This window comes from Cheilinus undulatus, linkage group 8, assembly GCF_018320785.1.
Source record: "Cheilinus undulatus linkage group 8, ASM1832078v1, whole genome shotgun sequence".
Classification (NCBI taxonomy): Eukaryota; Metazoa; Chordata; class Actinopteri; order Labriformes; family Labridae; genus Cheilinus; species Cheilinus undulatus.
In genome coordinates this window covers 39,909,422-39,932,029 of record NC_054872.1, presented here as the reverse complement: position 1 = coordinate 39,932,029, position 22,608 = coordinate 39,909,422, and the positions used below count along the sequence as shown (strand labels likewise).

Here is a 22,608-nt window from a genome sequence, read left to right as displayed (position 1 = left end):
CACTGTCTTGATTTTGTTATGTTAAAGTCTGATGCCATAGTCGAAAACAATCATTTTATCCTCATCAAGCTACACTCAGTACCCCATCATGGCAAAGTAGAAACAGAATTTTAGAAATGTTGGCAAATTCATACAATAAAAAAAAAAGTTACATTACATAAGTATTTTAACTCTTTGCAACACTTGAAATTCCACCCAGGCCCTCCCATTTCTCTTGATCCTTGCTAAGATGTTTCTACACCTTCACTGGAGTCCACCTGTGCTAAATTTAATGAACTAGACCTGATTTGGAAGGCATACACCTCTATAGAAGGCCTCTCAGCTGACAATGCATATCAGAGCAAAAACCAAGCCATGAGGTCAAAGGAACTGCCTGTGGAGCTCAGAGACAGGATTGGTGCAAGGCACGGATCTGGGGAAGGCTATAAAAAACATTTCTGTTGCACCGAACGGTCCCAAAAGCACAGCGGCTCTCTTAACTGTGAAGCTTTGCACCATGCCATATTATTCACCCCCCTTTCTTATTCCTAATGTTTAACCATAGCTGGCACTGCAAGAAGTCCTTCCATAATGAGCTGCATTTTATTTGAAAGGTTTTGTTATATCTTAATAATGCAGTGCAGGTCGGATGGGATTGTCTGCTTTGCTTTAACCTTGTTTGAAAATATCCACTTTAAAAGAAGGTTTACTGTCAGTTTGTGGTGACAATGTTGTCTTTGGATTTTCAGTGGAAGCGTTTTTACCAAACTGATGGGTTGTGAAAATTCCACAGCAATTCTGGCCTCTTACACATTTACTGCTGTGATTCTGATCATTTTCAGACATTCTCATTACCCAATGGTTTCTGTCAGGTAAAAGAAAAATGACCTTTAAAACAGGAAGAATATAAGTGGTCAACTGTGAATCAATCTTGGATCAGGATTGATGAGGCACTGTATGAAAACCCTGCCTGATAACATTACACTTCATTAAATGGAATAGGCATGTTTACTTTTGTAACTTCCTCACTTGAACTCTAAAATTACATGCTGTGTGGAAACACAGAACAAACAAAGAGGAACTTCACACCTCTGAACACCTCTCACCGCTCTGCTTGACAAGACCTGACAAAAATGTAAGTTTGTTTAACTTTTATCTAAATCACATCAAATCAGATGTAATGATTATTTTCATGTGCTATGAAGTCATTCTAAAAAAGACACTTCTTTTAAAGACAATAAAATGTGAAAAAGGAAAAACCTCATCAGCTCTGAAAAGGGAAAAAGTCCTTTAACAATTTAAAGTTGTCCTTCAGTTGTACTTTTGGATGTTGTTATGGGTCAAAATAACTCCTCCAGACAGATTACAGAGTTGTGAATAATTTGGAACAGAAAAAAACTCATTTATCCTCCTGTTCTTTTGTAAAAACCTGTAAAGTGAAATCCAAAACTCGTGTCTGAACACACTAGATATGTTGGAAAACAGCTGATGTGAACATGTGAAAACACTGACATCTACATGTGACTGAATTTTGGATTCAGACTGTAAAAAAGTTCTTCACCACTTTCCTGGCTGGGTTGTAATTTGGGTGGGTCAAATATGTGCACTGGTGATGTCACCAGCCCACAGTGGGGAATAACCCCGCCCCTTTAACACTATGATAGAAAACCACATCTCACTACAGTCTGTTGTTAGTTGATGTCACTGCCTTGATTGAAAGTTGAGTCAGTTAAATGCTGTTTATTCTCTTCATTGAGAGGTAAATTTGCAATATCTATCAGCCACAGTGGTCTATGGATCATTTAAATCATCATAACAGAGATTTGAGCCGGAGCTTTATCTCTTCTTTGGCACCGAGCCAGGCAGCTACACTCTGATCATAAGGTAGATGTAAGGTCAAGGGGCAGGTTAATGGCATGAGTCATTTCCTCAATTCAAATTGTAGTATTTTTTAAATTTGAGAGGATTGTATTTCTCCTGAGTGGGCGTGGCTTCAGCTCAACAGACACGCCCACACCTTCCTGTAGTGGATTTTACCGCCTCATTTTTCACAATTTTGTAGCTGAGTTTTATAAACCTAGAGATGTTTTATTTGACTGAAATTTGACCTGGGAGTTCATAACACAGTGACCTGTCACACGACAAACGTAAATACAGATTTATTTTCACTTTACAGGGTCTTTAAGTTCATCTTATATTCCTAATAAAAGGGCATCAGCATTTTAGAGATAAGGAACATTGGAAGAATTCTTTACTTGCAGAAAGAGATCTATTTTTCCACTTTAAATGAGACATGGCATGCTTTTATTCTTCTTGGGATAAGAAGTTAACTGGATTAGTGTTCCTTACAGTTTTTTAACCTTCTCCAATAGCGATCAAGAGAATAAAAAGGTGTCAAAAAAATGTTTCAGGAGCGCAGGTGGTCGGGTGGTTTGGTGTGCTGCCCATGTGCGCGGGCAGCCGAGTCTATCCACTGTCCTTACTCCATCAAATAAAGGCATGAAAAGGCCCAAAAATAAATCTTTAAAAAAAAAAAAAAGTTTCAATCTGAAACAAAAAATACTGCAATCAATTGTTACCTCCAAATAGGGATGGGATTGTTAAATTATATTGATATTAATACCCTTGTTGATCCTCCTTATTCATCTGAGTCCTTGTAATACCACTATTGATACTTTCTATAGTTTGGTGGAAAGACAAAATGAGGACAAATATTTAAACTATACGTGGTGTTAGCTGAGAAGTGTTTTTAGTTAAAATGCTAGGATTCAGTCAGTCACATCTATTTTATATCCCTCAAATACAAACACATTATTCACATTCGCAACTGTATTTATTGAAGTTTCTTGTAAAAACTAAATTTTTCCCATTTCTATGTGACATTTGAACACATCATAACATCTAGAATACAGTCGTCTAATTTACTGAGGTTACCTGAGCACATCGTTAAGTTCACTAATTAACTTCAATTTTGCCGATTCCACTGCCGATATCTACACTAGATTAGTACTTTTAACAAACAGGGCTAGCTAAAAAAGTTTTGGAGCACTTTTCAGCATTTATCTAAGCAGCTGAAGAAGAAAACTGTCCTGAAGCTGCTGAAGAGAGTGATATGAGTACATGTTACTCCCAGCGCAAGCGGATATGATTGTATGTGACTCACAGGCGGAGTCTCTTTTCCTCAAGCTGACAGTTTAAGGAACCACATTCTGGCACAATGTGATGCACAATATTGATGCGCTATTATGGTCCCTTTCCAAGAACTGATGTATTTTCTAAATCAGTTATATCTTAAAATGACCTAACGTCATAGAGCCTGTGAGACTCGATAAGCTAACATGTTATTGATTTTCGGGTATTTCAAAAACACAGAATCCCAATCCCCACTTCCAAATAAGCTCACTCTTAAAAACAAGGCAACTAGAAATAAAAAAATCCTAAATGTTGTCATGTCTAATCTCCAGATTATTTCTGCCTTAAAGCTGAGATGGCTGCAGCGCTGACTCTTCTCCATACAGTCTGTCTGCTGACAGGTGAGTCGTTCACTCATGTTTACAAGTTTTATCAAAAACATATTTTTGTTAAATAAATTAAACTAATGGTACAAAATGCTTACTGAGAAATTCTCACCGCAGCAACAAAGTATCAGATGTTTCTGATACATGATGCAAAAGGCTATGAACTACAATCTGTGTTCTGTGTTCTTTGATTAAATCATTTAGCTGAAATTTGAGATTAATTTCACAAGTTTTATCTAGAAAACAGTGCTCTAGAAAGCTTTACCTGATATCATTTTATCAGTAAAAGTATCTTGCTCAGGGTATTTTTGTATTGATCAAACAATAACATTTATCATGATGATATAAAAGTGAGCACTGGATCTCATTCACAGATTTGTTTCTTGTGTTTCAGGTGCTCTGTGTGGACAGTTTCAGGTCTTTCTCCCACAGACTATAGAGGTTCTGAAGGGATCCTGTGTGACCATCCCCTGCTCCTTTGACATAGAGGATCGATTTAACGAACACTTAGATAACACGTGTAAAGCAGTATGGACTTCCAATAAAAAAGTCCTGTTTGATAGCAGCCATCCACACAAGAGTAAAATAAATGGAAATTTAAGTGGTAACTTGTTGAGAAAAGACTGCACCACAACCCTGAATGACATGCAACCTCAACACAGTGGAAGATATTCCTTCAGAGTGCAATGCAACAACAACCTGAAAGAGACTTTTAAACAACAAATGCAGAAGGTAAGCCACACAGCTACAGAGAGGTCTGAAGATTTAGCAACATATTTAACACAAGGCAAAAAAAGGAGGCTGGTGCTGCAGATAAAGCTGCTACTACGGTGAGTCAGTTTATTGTAGAGTTCCATAACAGCAGGTGATAAAATTATGTTTTGTTTATTTTTGTTTTACTTTTCTTTGCAAGCTGAAAGCTCGATTTGTGTTATTTTAAAGCTATTTAAAGGATAATAAAATCAAAACTCAATATTGCAGACTTCTTTAACTATACTGTGCTCTCTTTCAGGACAATTTGGAGTCTTTGATCACTTAGATTATGTTGAAAACCTCTGAAACACTTAGATGTGTGTAAAATAACAGGGAACTTAGACGTGCTGTGGGCTTCTCAATCAGCAGGATGTCTTAGAACCACATTACATGTTGCAAGTTGTTGATAAAAGTTTACCCAAGAATATGTGTACACATTAAAAGCTGATTACAATATTAAAACAGACTTTAATGTTGGAAAAAAGGATTTTTTTAATGTAGTCAGATTAGGATTTTCTCTGAATATTCACTGAGGCAAACTCACATGTTCAGCTAAGCATTGTTATCAGGGGTTTGGTGAGTGATAGATGCTGATGCATGATTTACTTAATCTATATAAAAATTAAAGGTGATTTCTTTTCAAAGATCAAAAACATATATTTGAAATACTAGTTTAAACAAATGCATGTTAACATGTCATCAAACTGCTGATTGATTTGGTTTGAATTGAAATGAATATGGTTCTTTCTGTAGCAACTTAAAGTTAAAGGTGCCCTCTTTCATAACCAAAATGGTCCCAAATCACTCTGACTTTTGCACCTCTGGTTTATTTAATTCATGTACCTTCCATCCAGATGATCCTCACAGACCCACTCTGACTCCGCCCACACTGAAGGTGAAGGAGGGAACCTCAGTGAGTCTGAAGTGCTCTGCTCCAGCTACCTGTCTGTTCCTTCCTCCAAACCTGACATGGACCCCCGGTCTGGGTGAAGCTGAGGAGACGCTGCAGGAGAACCAGGACAAAACTAAATTCAAGATCTCTGTGCTGAACTTCACAGCATCACACCTCCATGATGGACAGGAAATCTCCTGCACTGCTGTCTACAGCAAACAAAATGGCAGCACTGAGTCATCTGTGAACACCAGTTTAACAGCTGAGATTACATGTGAGTTCATTTGTCCTGATTTTGAAATGTGTGAGGTAAACATTATAATTGAGGTTCATGTCTGTAGGCATGTTAAAAATTTTACTTAAAACAAATACATTGTGAAGACTTGTGCCATACACTGATGTTACATCTCTGATGCCTAGTTAGATTACATAATCAGTGTTTACTGATACAGGATTGCACAATTATTTTACTTTATAACAAACTGTCGGAGGATGGCTGAAAAGTGAAACCTCTATTTCACCGCAAATACCACAGAGAAAAATGATAAAAATCCTTTTAAATTAGTTCTGAAATAAAACCTTTGAAATGGTTAAATGAATTGTGCAGCATGAAAGCTATAGTTGTTGAGGTTTACCTTGTCATAGCGTACCATTGGGTCACTCATGATAAACCCACCCCCAACAAAGGGTCAGCAGCTCTGTAACGTGTGAGGGAAAGCATGGCTGAAGTTGGCGGAAGTGGTTTCATTTTAGAAGCAGTTCACAGAAGCTATAAAAACAATGATTTACTCCTGGGCCAACAAACAAATGACACTGACAAAAAAAACTCAGCCTGCTGCTATTTATTTTACTGCAGTGTGCCTCTCTTTTACTTTTATAAATTCCATAAATTCAATTAGTGCTTTACTTTTCACTCTTCTCTACATTCAACACAGTTGCTCCACAGATCCTGTCCTCATCTGACTGCACCAGAACTGTGAACCAGGTTAAATGTTCCTGTGAGGCTATAGGGAATCCTGCTCCCTCTCTGCAATGGACTTTGGACGGGTTTCCTGTCAATCACTCAGACAAATTTGCGACCAGTCATGATCATCGAAATGGCACAAACATGACCTTCATCACCATGAGTCGAACACAATGCAAGGACCAGTTCACCTTGTTTTGCCACAGTTCAAACTCTCTGGGATCTGCTTCTCAGCAAATTCTTTTCCTCAGTCTTGTAGCTAAAACATCTGCAGGAAGTCAAGGTTGGTCTCTGAGCTGTGTAGTTTTTTTTTGATAGGCAGCACAATAATAATACCTGATGTAATCCATATCTATATTACAGATTTGATCATAATCCCATGCTGACTTTTATATGTTTCAGGCCGTGTAACCTTGACAGTCTTCATCGCCACAATTGTCCCACTGCTAGTGCTAGTATGTGCACTACTAGTGCTAATATGTGCTCTTCTATATGTTATCAGGTAGAGTAACAATACTGAACACCACAGTGTTACAACATCATGTATAATGTTGTTACAAACCCTCCTTCTTGAACTATTTATTTTTGAGTTAAGATATTCATTATGTGCGCTGCTTCTTTGGCTTTGAAGATAAAATTTTTTAAATATTAATTCGTTTTTGGTTTTATGGGCAGACTAGGTCTTATCCATACTAATGTAATTGATTTGTCATGACAAAATCCCATCTTTTAATACTGATTATTTGTAGCGACTAGACACATCATAGCACTCTACAATGATCCCCTCTTTTGTGTTTCACTAAAAACACTGGTGGGTAAGATAAGGTTTTAGAACTTTTTTATTATTATTATTTTGGATTTTAACACCATTCTAAGCACTAACATGATTTGGACGATTTTGTTCAAAGGGATATTTCAGTCTTTTTAAAGTTGGGCCACATGACGTACCTAGCAGTAGAAGTGTTAATGGCCTCCAGTGATTCAGTGAGCATTGCTCCTTTAATAACGGCTCACTGGTTGGACCGACCAGGAAGTTAGGGTATACTGCGTAACAGATGGGTGTAGTTTCTCCCAGGAGTTTAGTGACTTTTTGGTTAAAATGGGCCACAAAACAATGTTGGGTCAAATGTATGCACTATCAAAAATTATTGAAGCATTTTATTTTGTACCCAGAGAGCCTCTGTGTTTCTGTCACTAGTGTGCAATGCAAGAGCACGTACCAATAGTCAAAGCCTACACTGCAAACCAGTGGCAAAAACACAGAGGCTTTCTGGGTAAAAAATACCATGCTCAAATGTTTTCAATAGTTCATACATTTGAGCCAACATTGTTTTGTGTAAAATTTTTCCCGAAAAACTCATGAAATTCCAAATAGAAACTGTACCCATTTGTTACACTGAATAGTTGAGCTTCTAGGCTGGTACAACCAGCAAGTCTTTCTTGACGGCGCAATGCGCACAGAAATCCATGGAGGCTAATACCACAACTACTGCTGGGTACCTCAGACAAGTAACAATGAACCACGGTGGATTTCCCTTTCAGGCAGCTTTCGTATGAGTTGGAAAGTTTCAGTTAATTCAAACGATAACTTGAGCTACTCCATCCATTCATTCATTTTCTGTTGTATTTTTCAGGGCTCAGAAGCTTCACCACACTCTGCCTCAGAACTCAGATAACACCAACTCAGTGGCCACGAACCAGCTACTACCAAGTGGAGAAGGAAATGAGATATTTTATCTAGGAGTCAGGCAGTTTTCTATTTTAGGTGACATCAGTAGAGATCATTCTTAACACCAACATGGTTTGTCAGTCTGCTTGTAATGTATATTTCTGTTTCAAAGACCCCCTCGAAAACAAGATGGCACATGTCAAAGGGTTATTCCTGATTGAGAATAGCAACATTTTTCTTTCTATTGTAGGAACCCATCAAAACAAATGAAGCCATTTACGCCAACTCTAACATGCTGAAGGAGCCAGAAGCCACCCAGCCTCCAACTATCTCAACAGATAGCACCAATGTAAAAAATAGCACAGAAGATGCCAGTGAGAGCTCAGAGGAAAAACGAGGAAGCAAGGATGTGATTTATGCTGATGTGAGGAGCAAAGGACAGAAGGAGGGAGAAAATCCTGGGAACACAGATCTGTTCAAGTAGCTCTGATCCACTGGATGAGAAGCGCACAGAGGGAGAATTTTACAGAGACAGTGTAAGCCATGCAGCTGAGATTGAAAACCTATACAGTACAGAGGGGTGTGGGGACTCTGAATGTGAACATGCCCAGGGTAATTTTGAAGACAAAGGTGACATGGAGAAAGAGATTTTGTTTTGCTGAAAGGTAGATTTTACATATGCCATGCTTTCTTAGATATGGATGATTTCTAATTCCAGTTTGATTGTTGCTCTTAATACATTCATGATTTTTATTCTGTGTCTTTAAAAACAGACTGTTGCTACCTGACATTAATGATCAGCCTCCATTAAACTTTATTTGCTTGACTATGAAGGTCATTGACAGACAGACTTCTCCCTTCCCAGACTTTAACTCATGTTGTCAATGAACAGGGAATTCACTGATCATACAAAATTAAACTTCCACTACAATAATGAAGGAGTTGTCTGTGCTCATTTTGATTTTGTGACCTAAAATCAACCATTTCTTTTGTTCATGAACCAGAAAACCTTACAACATGTGATAGTAAATAACTCCGGTCTTCACAGCTGATGCAGAGCAGCAGATCTAGTCAATCAACCAGTAAAAAAATATTAAAAGGATATTTTCAATTTATACATGACAGTGTTTCCTAAACACCTTGTTCTGCATTTACTTTTGTCTCAACACTAAAAACAGACAGCTGAAAGTGAATTTGCTGAAGGGACCTGCTGATTTCGACTATGTTTGACATTAATAAATATGGATCTAAACGCCAGGCTTATCTATGAAGAGGAAGCAAACATTAAAGAAGTAGTTAACACTTCAACATTTCTTTTTGATAAAACGCATCATTGCTCAAACGGACATCTGCTTTGAAAAATCTTGAAAAGCGTGGCTTATGTGTAGGTTTCTACATCTATGTAAACTCAAAGAAGTAGTGGGCTCTGTTTTTCAGTTTTTCTTGAAGATTTTTATATCAACTTGACTTTCATAATCTCTAAAATTTTCTGTACAAATGTCACAGGATGCTTAATATTGAACAACTTTTCAACAACCTCATCCACATTTAGAATCAAATGGGTGAACAGTTCTCAGATACCCTTTGGGTCATATGTAAAAATGTCAAATATATATTCAATTGTGTGTAACTCCAGAATTACAATTTAAATGTCACACTATTTCTTTTGATCTTGGCATTTTAACACTGCAAGAAAACTTCCGTCTGTGAAAGAGAAGTGAGGAAAACAAGTCTGGAAAATGTCTGGGAAAGTCATCCAAAAACTATTCAGAAAATATCAGGGCTACATGTGAGAAAAAGACTTCTGACTAAGATAAAAGTGTTTGTTTCATGACAGGGAGCCTGCCTTTTACTGTTTCACATTAAGACTGATTGCCCTCACAACAAAGCTGATCAGAGTTAATCAAAACACACCACACTTCCTCCTTTATAAGTAAAATATTACACACTGTTTGGAAATGCAGCACAAACATTAAGGAACATCTCTCAACATCTCTCACCTCTCTGCTCAACAACACCTGTCAAAGATGTAAGTGTTCATAAGTTTTATCTAAATTGAATCAAAATACAAACATTGCTTTTATGTTGTATCATCTCATCAAAAATGAGTAATTTACAGAAGTTGATTGAATGGGAGAAAGGCAAAAAACATTGGCTTGTAAAAACTGAAAATGTAATCTTTGAAAAGCTGTAATTCAGTTGCACTTTTGGATTTTAGTGGTTAACATCACTCCCTCGAATAAATTATATTTTAGTTAATAATCTTTAAAAGAGCAATTTGAATCAATGTGTCCCTTTTGCCTTTCACAGCTTCCTTTTTCCCTTTATCCTCAATTCATTTTGTACATCTCTTAAAGAACAATGGCATGTTTAAGTGATAAGCAACTACAGAAATCTTTACATGTGAACTCTCCAGACTTTCAGCCTCTTCTGAAACTCAAAGATGACTGCAGCTTTGACTCTCTTCCTCACTGTCGGTCTACTGCGAGGTGAGACGTTCCCTCACATTTAACACTGTAAAACAACTCACCTTTGTTTTAAAAACAAAACAACTGAACTATAGTTGCAAAGTTTTAAGTAAAAAAATTCACTCCATTGTACAAAAGTATCTGTATTAGAGTATATGATGTAACAAATAAATGCAATGAGCAACAAAAAGTGCTTTGCTTCCTTAAAATCTGAACATCATGCTGCTGGAGGTTTTTTGATCGAAAATTTGTACTTGAAACAATGCTGTAAAGAAGCTGAATCCTCTAAGTTTCATTTTAGATTATTTTAACTGTTAAAGTACACAGTTCAGTTTTTTCTTCATTTGAACACAACTGGACAGAACTGAGCACTGGATCTCATGCACAGATTTGTTTCTTCTGTTTCAGGCGCTCTGTGTCAACAGTTTCAGGCCTTTATGCCTCCAACGTTAAAGGTTCTGAAGGGATCCTGTGTGACCATCCCCTGCTCCTTTCAAATACCAAATAATGAAAACCAAAACTTAAATGACACATGTATAGCAAAATGGCAATATAAGGGAAAATACGTGTTTAGTAGCAGTGATCCACAAAACAGTGAAATAAAGGGAAATTTTACAGGTAACTTGTTGAAAAAAGACTGCACCACAACCCTGTATAACCTGCAATCTCAACACAGTGGTGAATTTAGGTTTAGAGTGCAATGTGACAACAAACTGAAATATAATTTTCCCTGTCAAACATCTGAAATTTCAGTTGAAGGTAGGTTTGAAAGTCCTATAATTTACTGTTCAGTCTCAAAGTGGTTATCTGACCTTGTCTTCAAATCATTTCTTAAAATCAATCAACAATCCTCTGATTAAAGAGAGAACTGACTGTTTATAGTATACCTGTCCACCAGATAATCCTCAAAGACCCACTCTGACTCCGCCCACACTGAAGGTGAAAGAGGGAACCTCAGTGAGTCTGGAGTGCTCTGCTCCAGCTACCTGTCTGTTCCTTCCTCCAAACTTGATATGGACCCCCGGTCTGGGTGAAGCTCAGGAGACGCTGCAGGAGAACCAGGACAAAACTAAAGTCAAGATCTCAGTGCTGAAATTCTCAGCATCACACCTCCATGATGCACAGGAAATCTCCTGTACTGCTGTCTACAGCAAACAAGATGGCAGCACTGAGTCATCTGTGAACACCAGTTTAACAGCTGAGATTACATGTGAGTTCATTTGTCCTGAGTTGGATTCTTTTAAAATAACATTTTAATTGATTGCGACAGACACAGACTGTCTTTTATACTTTTATGAATAAAAATATCCATCAGCTGCTTCAAGTAGAAAAAAAAAAAAAGTTCTCAAAAGTTATAAAGTTGTTAAGAACTGTACAATCAAGAGTGTTTCGCTACTCATACCTCGCCACATGGTCAGTGTTTTTATGGAGTCAGTGATACCACTGACTTCTCAATTAAATTTCTTGAGCTCAAAGGTAAAGATATGATGATCTGTCCCTTTAAATAGTAGTTCAGTAATGGCTCTAAAATGTTATATTATTGCAATATTACCTAACCTAATCAAAAACTGTCCTCTTTTATCAGATTCACCCAAAGACACCACTGTGTCAGTCAGTCCCTCTGGTCCAGTACAAGAAGGCAGCAATGTGACTCTGACATGCAGCAGCAGAGCCAACCCGGATATAAATAACTACACCTGGTACAGAGCTGATGAATGCCAGGAGACTTTAGTGGGGACTGGACCTGTCTTACACATTAAAGCCTCGAAAGACAGCGGTCCTTTTTTCTGCCAAGCTGAAAATGAAGAGGGAGCAGGACGATCCCACAACAAACAAATTATTGTTCAGGGTAGGTCAAAAGTTTTAAATTGTTTTTTAAACCTTAAAAAGTAAAGAATTAAGACAATGTATTCATGATAAGATTATTTTCTCCAGTAACTGCTTTATTGCATATGCAGAAAGGAATTTGACTCTGGTTAGCTTTTCTCCCAATGTACAGGTACTATACATTAAATACAAAATAAAATAAACTTACAAAAGTATTAAAATGAGGACATAGATATGTACACACCTTTGTTGGAATTATTTCTACTATATGCAAGTCTGTGAGCATTGATAGAATTGTTGCAGGATGAGCAAAGCGAGCAAGGATGCTGACTAGACATGATCAGAGTATAAAAATATGAAAGGATGTGGGCAGATTTACACAAGGATAATTTAGGATAGTTGATTAGTGCAATGTAAATGAGGGGAGGCATTTTACCACCAAAGGCTTCCTGCAGCATTTGAGTTACAGTGGATAGACTAACTACTTGCAGTGATTGTTTACGGTAAATAGATGTAAAAAGTTATCTACAGAAAGTAGATTCATCAGTGTAATATAGATATGAAGTGAGGAATTTCACTTCAGTGAACTTTCTCACAGTATTAGAGATACAATAAAGCAGTCAGGGACAGTGCTGATTGTTTTACATTAAGCAGGGCTAATAAGCTTGTTAAATCAAAGTTCTATTTTCTGACACTCTGTGACTGTTGAATGGGTATCATAGTGATTCTGTGACTCTGTGACTGTTATGCATTCACCAGAGTGTCAGCCTGTAGGAAGAAACGGTTTCTGTGTCAGGCTGTTTTGGTGTGCAGTCCCCTGTCCTGCCTACCAGAAGGGAGGAGTTTAAACAGTTTGTGAACAGGTTGTGTGGTGTCTGCAGCAATGTTACCTATCCATCTCCTGTACCTAGACTAGTATAAGTCATGGACTGGTGGTAGGTCAGTCCTGATATTTCACTCTACAGACCTGATAATCCGTCGCAGACTCTTGTCCTGTTTGGTGGCTGAGGTCCACCTCAGGTCCCTGGAGATTGTGGATCCCAGAAACTTGAAGTTGTCCCCACTCTTCTGTTCAGGATGTTGAGGGGGGTAGAGTAGGGGGGCTCCTCTTAAAGTCCACTGTCATCTCCACAGTCTTCAGCAGGTTCAGCTCCAGGTGGTTCTAGCCCCACCAGAGGACCTTCTGTTCCACCCCGTGTCTGTATGCAGACTCATCACCGCCACAGATGAGACCGAAGACAGTGGTGTTATCTGCAAACTTCAGGAATTTCACAGAGGTGTCCCTGAGGTGCAGTCATTGGAGTAGAGGGAGAAGAGCAGTGGGGAGAGGACACACCCCTGGGGTGCACCAGTGCTGGATGTGACGTTCCCCAGCCTGACCTGCTGCCTCTTGTCAGTCAGGAAGCTGTAGATCCACTGACAAGTGGAAGCTGGCATTGTGAGCTGGGTGAGCTGCTGGTGGAGGATTTCAGGAACGATGGTGCTGAGCGCTGAAATGAAGTCCACAGGATCCTGGCATAGTTCCCTGGGGAGTAGTGATGTGCAGGATGTACCACCATGTTGACTGCATCATCCACCAACCTGTTCGCCCCATAGACAAACTGCAGAGGATCCAGGGGGCCTGTAATGTCTTTCAGGTGGCTCAATACCAGCCTCTCAAAGGATTTCATGACCACAGATGTCAGGGCAAAAGGCCTGTAGTCATTTAATCTGGTGACAGATTCATTACTCTTTAGGTAACAATGTCAAGTTGGTTGGCTGTCACTAAGAATGGCTGTGCCATTACTAGGTTAATGTCTACATGCCTGTAGTTACGATACTGTTTTGAAGGAAGTAAAACACACAATCTGTAGGAGGCATAAGAATGCTGATCATGTTTAACCATTCAGTCAGCTTACTGAGAGCATATTTCATATGCAGGACTACTATAACAATAATTAACATTAACAATTTAACACTGATCAGTCAGTGGAGGGATTTTTTTTATCATAACCAAAAAACAAAAACAGTTGATTTGCAACTGAGTCACTGCTGAATTGATGACACTACAACATGGATATCAGAGATTTATACTGTTTCTTATTAAAGGTCTTGAGCATGGTGGAGTTCTTGCCTGGGCTGTTGCTGGAGTGTCTCTCACTGTGAATGTCCTCCTCAGTGTCTGCATGGTATTCCTTTGGTAAGTTATCACACTGTTAAACTGTTCAGTTTAAAAACTCTGCTGATGAAATACATAATCATTTTGTTCTCTTTTCTCTAAAGGAGACACAGAAAGAATGTGAAGCCAAAAGAAGAGGACAATATATATATGAATATTGATCGCAGTAACATATCTCCAGACTATGATGTCATTGACAAACGTCACACCTGATCCTGTGATCAAAAGTGCTTACTCTCACTCTGCTCTCACTGCACTCTCCCCATCTTAAATTGGGGTCATACACTTTTAAAAACTATAATTAGAAAATAAGAAGGCTGTTTATAATTAAGCCTACTAAGCCTCCAAAAAATCACAAAATCAGCCACCATATCATCTATATGTATTAATTTTCTGTTGTTGCAAAATTGTATCAGTGCCTGCAAATACAGCCACACATATAGCATCACTCTCATCCATACTCTCACTTCCTCAGTTTCCCATGGACATGGGTTTATTTTTTAATCAACCACACAAACAATCCACATACTTATTTTAATTTGATACCAATCTTTTCTGTATTCAGTCTTACATTATTTAAATTTCATGTGCACAATTTATGCACTAATTTCTTTTGTAATAATCATTGTTTCTTTTTTGTTTGAGTTGTCTGGATGTTAGGTGTGGGAACTTTCCGGTAAGAGCCAAAAAGCCAAGGGCAGACAATGCTCATATATGAGTCAGCTCACAGGAACAGACAGAGAGGTTTTTTTTGCTTTCCATTTTCTATATTTTTTTTATTTGTATTTTGCAATCTTTGTGTTTTATTTGGTTAATAAAACCGGTGGCTGTAAATCACTATTTCTCTCAAGGTGTTAGCTTCTATTTTTGAGATCACACCTACTACTTTTCTGCATAATTAATAAGAATTAAATTAATTTCACCTCTTTTCAAGAACTTGTTCTTCTACTTTGGTTTGCAATTTGTTATTCTTGGTTTGGGTAAATTACAGGCTTCTTTGTGATAAAATAGATCCCGTGTCTTGTGCCTTTTTGCTTGTTCCCTTTCTGCCACATTGTAAGAATTACAGCGGTAGTTCTCTCAAAGTACTGTCAATCATGCCCCTGTCCAGACAGTGATGAGTGTGCATGACAAATTAGATATTAGATTGTCTTGTCGTATCTTTGATCTCATGTGCATGGCTTTGTTGTCTACTTGTATTTAGCATTGGCAGGTAATGGGTGCAGGCTTCTCACTAAGTTATGGCAACTTCCTGTCAACTGGCATGGTATGGATATGGTCACTATTGCTGCTAACGCGCCCGTTCATCAAACATGTCAGTGTTATGGGGCCTTTATTTGAAAATCTGACCTTCACTGGTTGAACAGAGCCAGAGAAGTAAGGAAACTGTCTGACTGTACAACTTTCTCTTGGCAGTAAGGGTTGCTTTATTGAGATGTTTGCATGTCGGTGTTTTTAGTGTGGTGCTGAAGTGTAGTAAGAAAATGTAGAAGAACACAAGAGCACAACATTACAATTTCAAAATAAATGCTTCATCGGCTTTAGCAGATGACGCTGGAATGTGACTGATTTCTTTAGATACGTAATATTTGCAGATGATACAAATTTATTTTAGTCTGGTAAGAATTTAAAAGAACTTTTGTGTAGTGTAGAAAGAGAGCTGGGAAATCTCAAAACTTGGTTTGATGTCAATAAATTATCTTTAAATATTAAGAAAACGAAATTTATGGTTTTTGGGAATCTAAAGGAAAGTGATGGTAATATTAAACTAAAAATCTGTAATGTTGATATTGAAAGAGTTTATGAGACCAAATTCCTTGGGGTTGTGATCGACCAACAGTTAACATGGAAGCAACATATTGAATACATTCAAAGGAAAATTTCAAAGTCAGTTGCAATTCTATATAAATCTAGAAATGTATTAAATTCTAAGGCCTTGCATTTAATCTATTACTCATTAATTGTTCCCTATATATCTTATTGTGTGGAATTGTGGGGATCCACCTTTAAAACGACCATAAATTCTATAATAAAACTATAAAAACGAGCCGTACGCATCATCAATAAGGCTGATTACTATGCTCACACGGATCCACTTTTTCTAAATTCTCATGTTATGAAATTTTATGATTTGTTTTATTATAAAATAATGCAAATGATGTTTAGAGCAAAGTCAAAATGCTCCCTGACTCAGTACAGAGGTTATTTTCAATTCAGGAGAGTCCGTATAATCTCAGAGGTGTTTGTAAATTTATTGTACAAAAAGCTAAAAAAGGTATGAAAAGGAGATGTGCTTCCATTGTTGGAGTTCAATTCTGGAATGATGCCAGTATAAATGCAAAAACATGTAATTCTCTTTTGGTTTTCTAGTAAATGGTTTGTAAAGCTATCTTTGAAGCGTATAAGTGTGACTGATTATCTGTTGTTGTTTCTTTGCATTGCTGGAAGTTGGTAGCTTAAAAAGTTGAAAATGTAGGATAGGCTTTTATATGCAGTTTGCTTCTGCCTATGCCTTTTCATTCATTATTCAACACATGACTATTGATTTTGTTTGAAATGTCTATACTGTGCAAAATGTTTGGTGTTGTGTTATGATTGAATAAACTAAACTAACTACTAAACTAACTAACTACACTGGAACAACAATGAGCAATGAGCAAAGTGTTTTAACTTGGACACAGGCCATGTACCCCAGGACTCATACCCTTGAGAATACCAACAACTTCACTGTTAAACTGGAAAGAATATTTGGTTTTGAAAATTCCTAGCTGTATCCTTAGGCAGTCTGAATTCAGCACTGGATACTCTTGCACATCATCTACCTCTCCAGTTAAGAAGACTTACTCCAGATTTCTTATCATTCTCATCCTTCCTGTTGGAACCATTCTTTGATCTGTGCATCTACAACGTAAAGGGCGTTATGAAACTCTGCTCTGTAGTTCTCAGAAGAGGATGCATGTACATGTGCAGGAGAAGAGCCAGTAAAACACTGAGGTGGCTCATAGACATGAGGCGCAGCAACAGGAGTTAAATTAAGGCATTCACACAGTCATGATACTTTGGTGTAAACCTTTTGGAAGGCATCACGGTTTCATCTTTTCCCCACAAAATATCTTTCACACAAGCAACAGCAGAGAGCATGACATCTATGGTCTGTGTTCTGCACTGGAGGAAAACATTGACAGTCTCTAACTCCTCTGTTACTGTTACTAGGGCAAGCAAACAACCAAGAGCAGAATTTCCCTGCTGAACTTTATCATACAAGCCCTGTGCCCTTTTGCATCAAAGTTGCATGCTGCAGTCTCACTCAAAGCAGACAATACATGCTCATATTGGCTAAGAACAGCATGTATGGCACTTGATCAAACTGTTCATCTTGTGGGGCAAAGATTGCCTACTGTAGCCCCTCCCCAGGTGTCACAATTCCCTTAATGATATCCTTTAGTTTGCCTGACTGTCCAAATAAAACTCCCAGCTCATGACCCCATTCCATGGAGTGACGAATAACAGCTCAGATGAAACAGGGTTGCTGGGCAGCAAGGCTCACACAATGCACATATTGAGTGGCTGATCTCTCTGAATGATGGCTGATGTCCCTGAACATTTGCCAGCCACGTTTGCAGCTCCATCATATGCATGGCTGTGCAAACCTGTGATGGGCAAATTAAGATGCAGCAGAACATCCTTTACCACCAAGATTTTTCTCCAGTGGTCACAACCTCATACAAGCCAATGAATTCTTCATGTTACACCAACTCATGGTCAAAATACCTGATGCACAACGCCTGCTGCTCTTTTACAGACTGATCCCTTGTGCCATCCATCAATATAGAGAGCTGCTAATGTGGAAGTGATGGAATCTTGTCAAAAACATCCTTAACAGCTGAGTTGCTCACCAAACTAATCAAATCATTTTGAATAACTCCAGATGTGTAAACATCCTGTTTGCTCTCTAATCAGCTGGCATGGCATGAGTCTTTCTCTGCCTTGTACTTCAGCAAATGATCAAGATTTCCTTCACTTGAATCATGGCCCCAATAGTTAGATGTGGTAGTTGGGAGGATGGTGGTAGTTGGATGGTGGTAAACCAGATGTTTAAGGGTTTTTTTTTTTTTTTTTATGTGCGTGTGAAATGAAGTTGCAGATGGGCATGATGTCCAGGAGAGGGAAACATATTTGGTATATATTGTATAAAGATCTGAGGCAGTTATAGCCGGTTAGGGAAGCAGAGTGTTGAAAGAGCTAGGTCTGCATCTTGTTAGACTTGGGAGAGGTTCATTAGCTCTGGGGCTAATTGAAGATTGTGGCTGAAAACCGCAGGACTGGAACAGGAAGAGGATGGGACTCTGGGACCAATTGCCAGAATTTCTGAAAAGAGGAAACGAGATAGAGAGCATAAGCTGTGCAGTGTAGATAGGCTGGAATTAGGGGTGGGCGATATGGGAAAAAAAATAACATCCCGATTTGGTTTTAGGGCCAGATCAGGATCTCGATTTTATCATTTAATTTCTAAGACAAATTTATTTGTTAAAAACCAGAAAAACAACATTTTTCTCTGTATGATTTTTCAAATACTATGTCAACAACTCAGGTTTTTCTCTTTTTCTTCTGCACCAACCTGTTGGCCAATGCACTAAATATAAATATGTACATAGAAAATTTAAAATAAACCCCCACTTTGGTTTTCATTTCAAAGCATGTGGACTATAAATAGAATCTCTACAGCTGAAGCTTAAAACAAGTATCCTGTTCATACGCAATTTAATATCACATTTACTTCAGCCTTGTTTACAGACTGCAAGAGAAAGAAAATATAAATATGACACACAATTTGATGAATTTTGAAACACATGATTATGCAGGAAAGTAGAGACTGTATGGTATTTTAACGCAATCTTGATTTTATTTAAAAAAAGGTCGTGAATACATTAATTTACAGCATTGAATTAGGCTGTGATGAGCAGTGACATATACCAGTCATGCTGGCCCCATGATTGTATTAGAGACTCTTGGTGTCCATTACAGGGGCACTGGAAGTCATTTATAGATGCAGTGTTGTTCACACACTTCAATGGTAAACTGAGTTACATAAGCAAAACTGATCAAATAAAGATGTTTCTTGCTCTGAGTACAAAACACATGGACTCTTTTCCTCTCAACTTTAGAAGTTTTGTAAAACTTTTATCAGCCAGTATCTGAGATTGTAAAGTAATATTCTGTGTTCTTTGAGTCAGACAGTCTGTTCATATTTATCGACTAATATTTTACTGATGGCTACTTTCTGTTACTGTGTCTAATGAACGCTGGACTGAGTCAAGGAAATTCTGCTGTGTTTGTATGACAGACCCATCTTGTTATCATTCTCTGTCCAGAAGGATGATCTGACTGTTTCAGCTATTTCAGTTAACTATATTTAGATTATTTTCAATTTGAAAACCAACAGAACCGTTCCATAGATGTGCAACAATAGCAAGCTCCATCCAGCTTTGAGTTCAATCAGCAGGCAGTTTTATAAACAAGTAACAGAATATTTCAGTGCCTAAAATAACCTACTACCTCTATCAATGTCATTTATATATCCCATTGAAGGAATTAATATCAAGTTTAAGCATCTTTATAATCTGATGGTTTAAATGTGCACCCAGCAAATATGGTTTATGAACAATAACTTTCAGATCATTTCTCATCACTGATTTGCCAATGAAGAACTGAAGCATTTTCCAGCTGTACACTGCAACAGATTGCATTACAATGAGCTGTGTACATTACAGTCTTATATTAGGGAACAAAATAGCACTGTGTCATCAAGAGGTAAATATCGAAATCTGGTACCGACATGGAACCGGTACCAACACATCTGATACCGACTGGATCCAATTACAACACAGATATCGATACTTCATTTCAATACCCCGCCACCCCAAGTGTGAGGCAAGAAAATTGCTACAGAATTTGTGTGACTATGTGTGTAAAGTTACCCATATACATCTGGCATCTTCTACAGAGATTTCTGTGAATCATTTACGATACCCAGACAACTTTTAATCTCCAGCTGATGTTCAACCAACTTCTGTCCTCTCAAAAGTATCAATTCAGTCACCGCTCAGGCCCCATATAGAAATACCAATTTGGCACCGGTATCAGAAAACTGAAAAAAAAAAAAAAAAAAAAAAAGATAGTGTCTTCACACATGAGCGTGAGTGAGTCTTAAAGGGGAGATCTTTGTTAACAAGCTCTTCGTTAACAAAGCCTAAATCAATTACCAGGGTTCTCCCATCACTTTTAGAGCATCTTCAAACAGACAATGGTGCTGCTGCTGGAAATGGAACCACACTCTTAAGGCATTCATAATAACAATGAGCAGATAACACAGCAGATTTTTTCATGATGCAAATTAAAGGGATCCAACCTTAAAGGTCATCAGTGCAAAATTGAAAAATGATCACAACAAAGCTTGATACCTGCCTTAAAAGTGATTTTGTGTCTATTCAGTCAGTTTTATGTTCATTTTCCTGGCTAACACTGGTATTGTAATCATCTCAGCAATTCTTAGCTTCTGTTTGGTTAACAAGGTCAGCTATTTGCCATTATTATCTGGAAAATGTTTCCTTTTTTACTTCAAATGTTAAAACTCTATCCAGCAATACAAGAACACTTCCTCCTGTCATCAGACCTCTTGTTTCATCCAGGACCCCAAAGAGGCCTATTTTCAAATTCATGTGATCTTGCTCTGGAGTGGTTGGTGTTAATACAATGGCTGCAGAGATATGTGTGGATGAATCTGACAGTAGTACAGGAGATCACTGGTTAAGAACAGATCTAAACCAAAAGATAAACAATTTTTCATGCTTAATTTTTTGGTTTTATGTTTTACATTAACATAATGTTTTATGACTATGATCAGACCCACATTAAAGAAGTGGTGGTGTCTGTTGTTGATTCAGTTTTTCTTAAAGATGTTTCTGTCAACTTGAGGTTTTTCATGAGAGAGTCCCTTGCGCTTCAGCCACTCCACAAAATGGAGATTGGGGCTCACAGAAGGACCAGCAACAAACAGAAGTGTTTCAAAGGATCTAGCAGGTAAACCCAAAGAAGAAACTGGAGCACACAAATCACTTGATGATGTTTAATCAGGTGCAGAGGGCTAACGTTTTGACACGTACTGCATCTTCATCAGAGTCAAACAGTAATGGTGCAGTTTGAAAACCTTAAATACCCTCCTGAATAAAGAGTTACAACACTGACTGGTTGTTTAGAGTGGGACATCTGCCTGCAGTGGACCAATACTGGGAGAGCACTCATGTCTAGCCATCTATTCCACACAGGAATATGTGAACATAATTCACAACAAATATATACAATACATACAATATGTACAAAACACACAGACCGACAGTTAAAGACAGTAAAATGAAGCCTACTCAGTGAACAAATCCATATATTTTAAACAACTTTTCAACAACTTCTTCCACATTTAGAATCAAATTAGTGAATAGTTCTCAGACACCCTGTGGTTCATATGTAAAATCAGAATGAATACCATGACAAATACATACGTGTGTTTAAATGTAAGTGTGTGTACCTCCGAAATTACATTTGAATATGTCACTTGATGTCTATTCACTTCTAATTGCTGATCTTAGCATGTTGACACTGCAGGAAAACTTCCTTATGTGAAAGAGAAGTGAGGAAAACAAGTCAGGAAAATGTCTGGGCAGGTCATCCATAAACTATCTAGAAAATTTATGGCTACATGTGGAAAAGGGACTTCTGACTAAGATAAAAGTGCTTGTGTCATGACAGGGAGCCTGCTTTTTACTGTTTCACATTTAGACTGGTTGCCGTCACCATAAAGCTGATCAAAGCTTATCAAAACACACTAAGATGTTAATGCATTATTGTCCAATGCTGACTGTATACATCACATGACAAGCCTTATGTGTATATACAGTTGCAAGAAAAAGTATGTGAACCCTTTGGGATTTCTTGGATTTCTGCATAAAAATGCGTCATAAAATGTGTTATGATCTTCATGTAAGTCACAACAATAGACTAACACAGTCTGCTTAAATTAATACCGCACAAAAAATGCTATGTTTTCATGTTTTTATTGAACAAAACATGTAAACATTAACAGTGCAGAGTGGAAAAAGTATTGCAGACATCCCCATTACCTGAATGGTTTATGTAATTTAAAGATTCTTTAAATAAAGTAAATATTGGAGATCAATGGTTAATGAATCATGCCACTGAGGTCACTGATGGATAAAACCCCCTCTGATAGAAAGAGGTATACAGTATATTTCATGATTACATGACTGTTTACTTTCATGACTTCCCCATTTACAAGTCAAATATTACACTCTGTTTAGAAATACAG

At 37.8% G+C, this 22,608-nt stretch overlaps 1 protein-coding gene across 4 annotated transcripts; it reads left to right on the top strand.

The window, feature by feature from the left end:
- The first annotated feature begins 1,056 nt into the window (after positions 1-1,056).
- LOC121513423 (hemicentin-1-like) lies at positions 1,057-8,695 on the top strand. 4 transcript variants are annotated; one of them, XR_005992202.1, is made up of 7 exons: positions 1,057-1,114; positions 3,444-3,512; positions 3,892-4,229; positions 5,105-5,416; positions 6,078-6,389; positions 6,509-6,608; positions 7,741-8,695. XR_005992202.1 is itself a non-coding variant. In XM_041793177.1 (5 exons), exons 1-5 carry the CDS (start codon positions 5,041-5,043, stop codon positions 8,043-8,045), a joined length of 939 nt encoding a protein of 312 aa, XP_041649111.1. In that variant the 5' UTR covers positions 4,906-5,040; the 3' UTR covers positions 8,046-8,695. The 4 variants fall into 4 exon arrangements, 3 of the variants coding, with proteins under 3 accessions (XP_041649111.1, XP_041649110.1, XP_041649109.1); XM_041793177.1 differs by lacking the exons at positions 1,057-1,114; positions 3,444-3,512; positions 3,892-4,229 and having other exon boundaries at positions 4,906-5,416; positions 7,741-7,871; positions 8,026-8,695; XM_041793176.1 differs by lacking the exons at positions 1,057-1,114; positions 3,444-3,512; positions 3,892-4,229 and having other exon boundaries at positions 4,906-5,416; positions 7,741-7,907; positions 8,026-8,695.
- Positions 8,696-22,608: the final 13,913 nt, after the last annotated feature.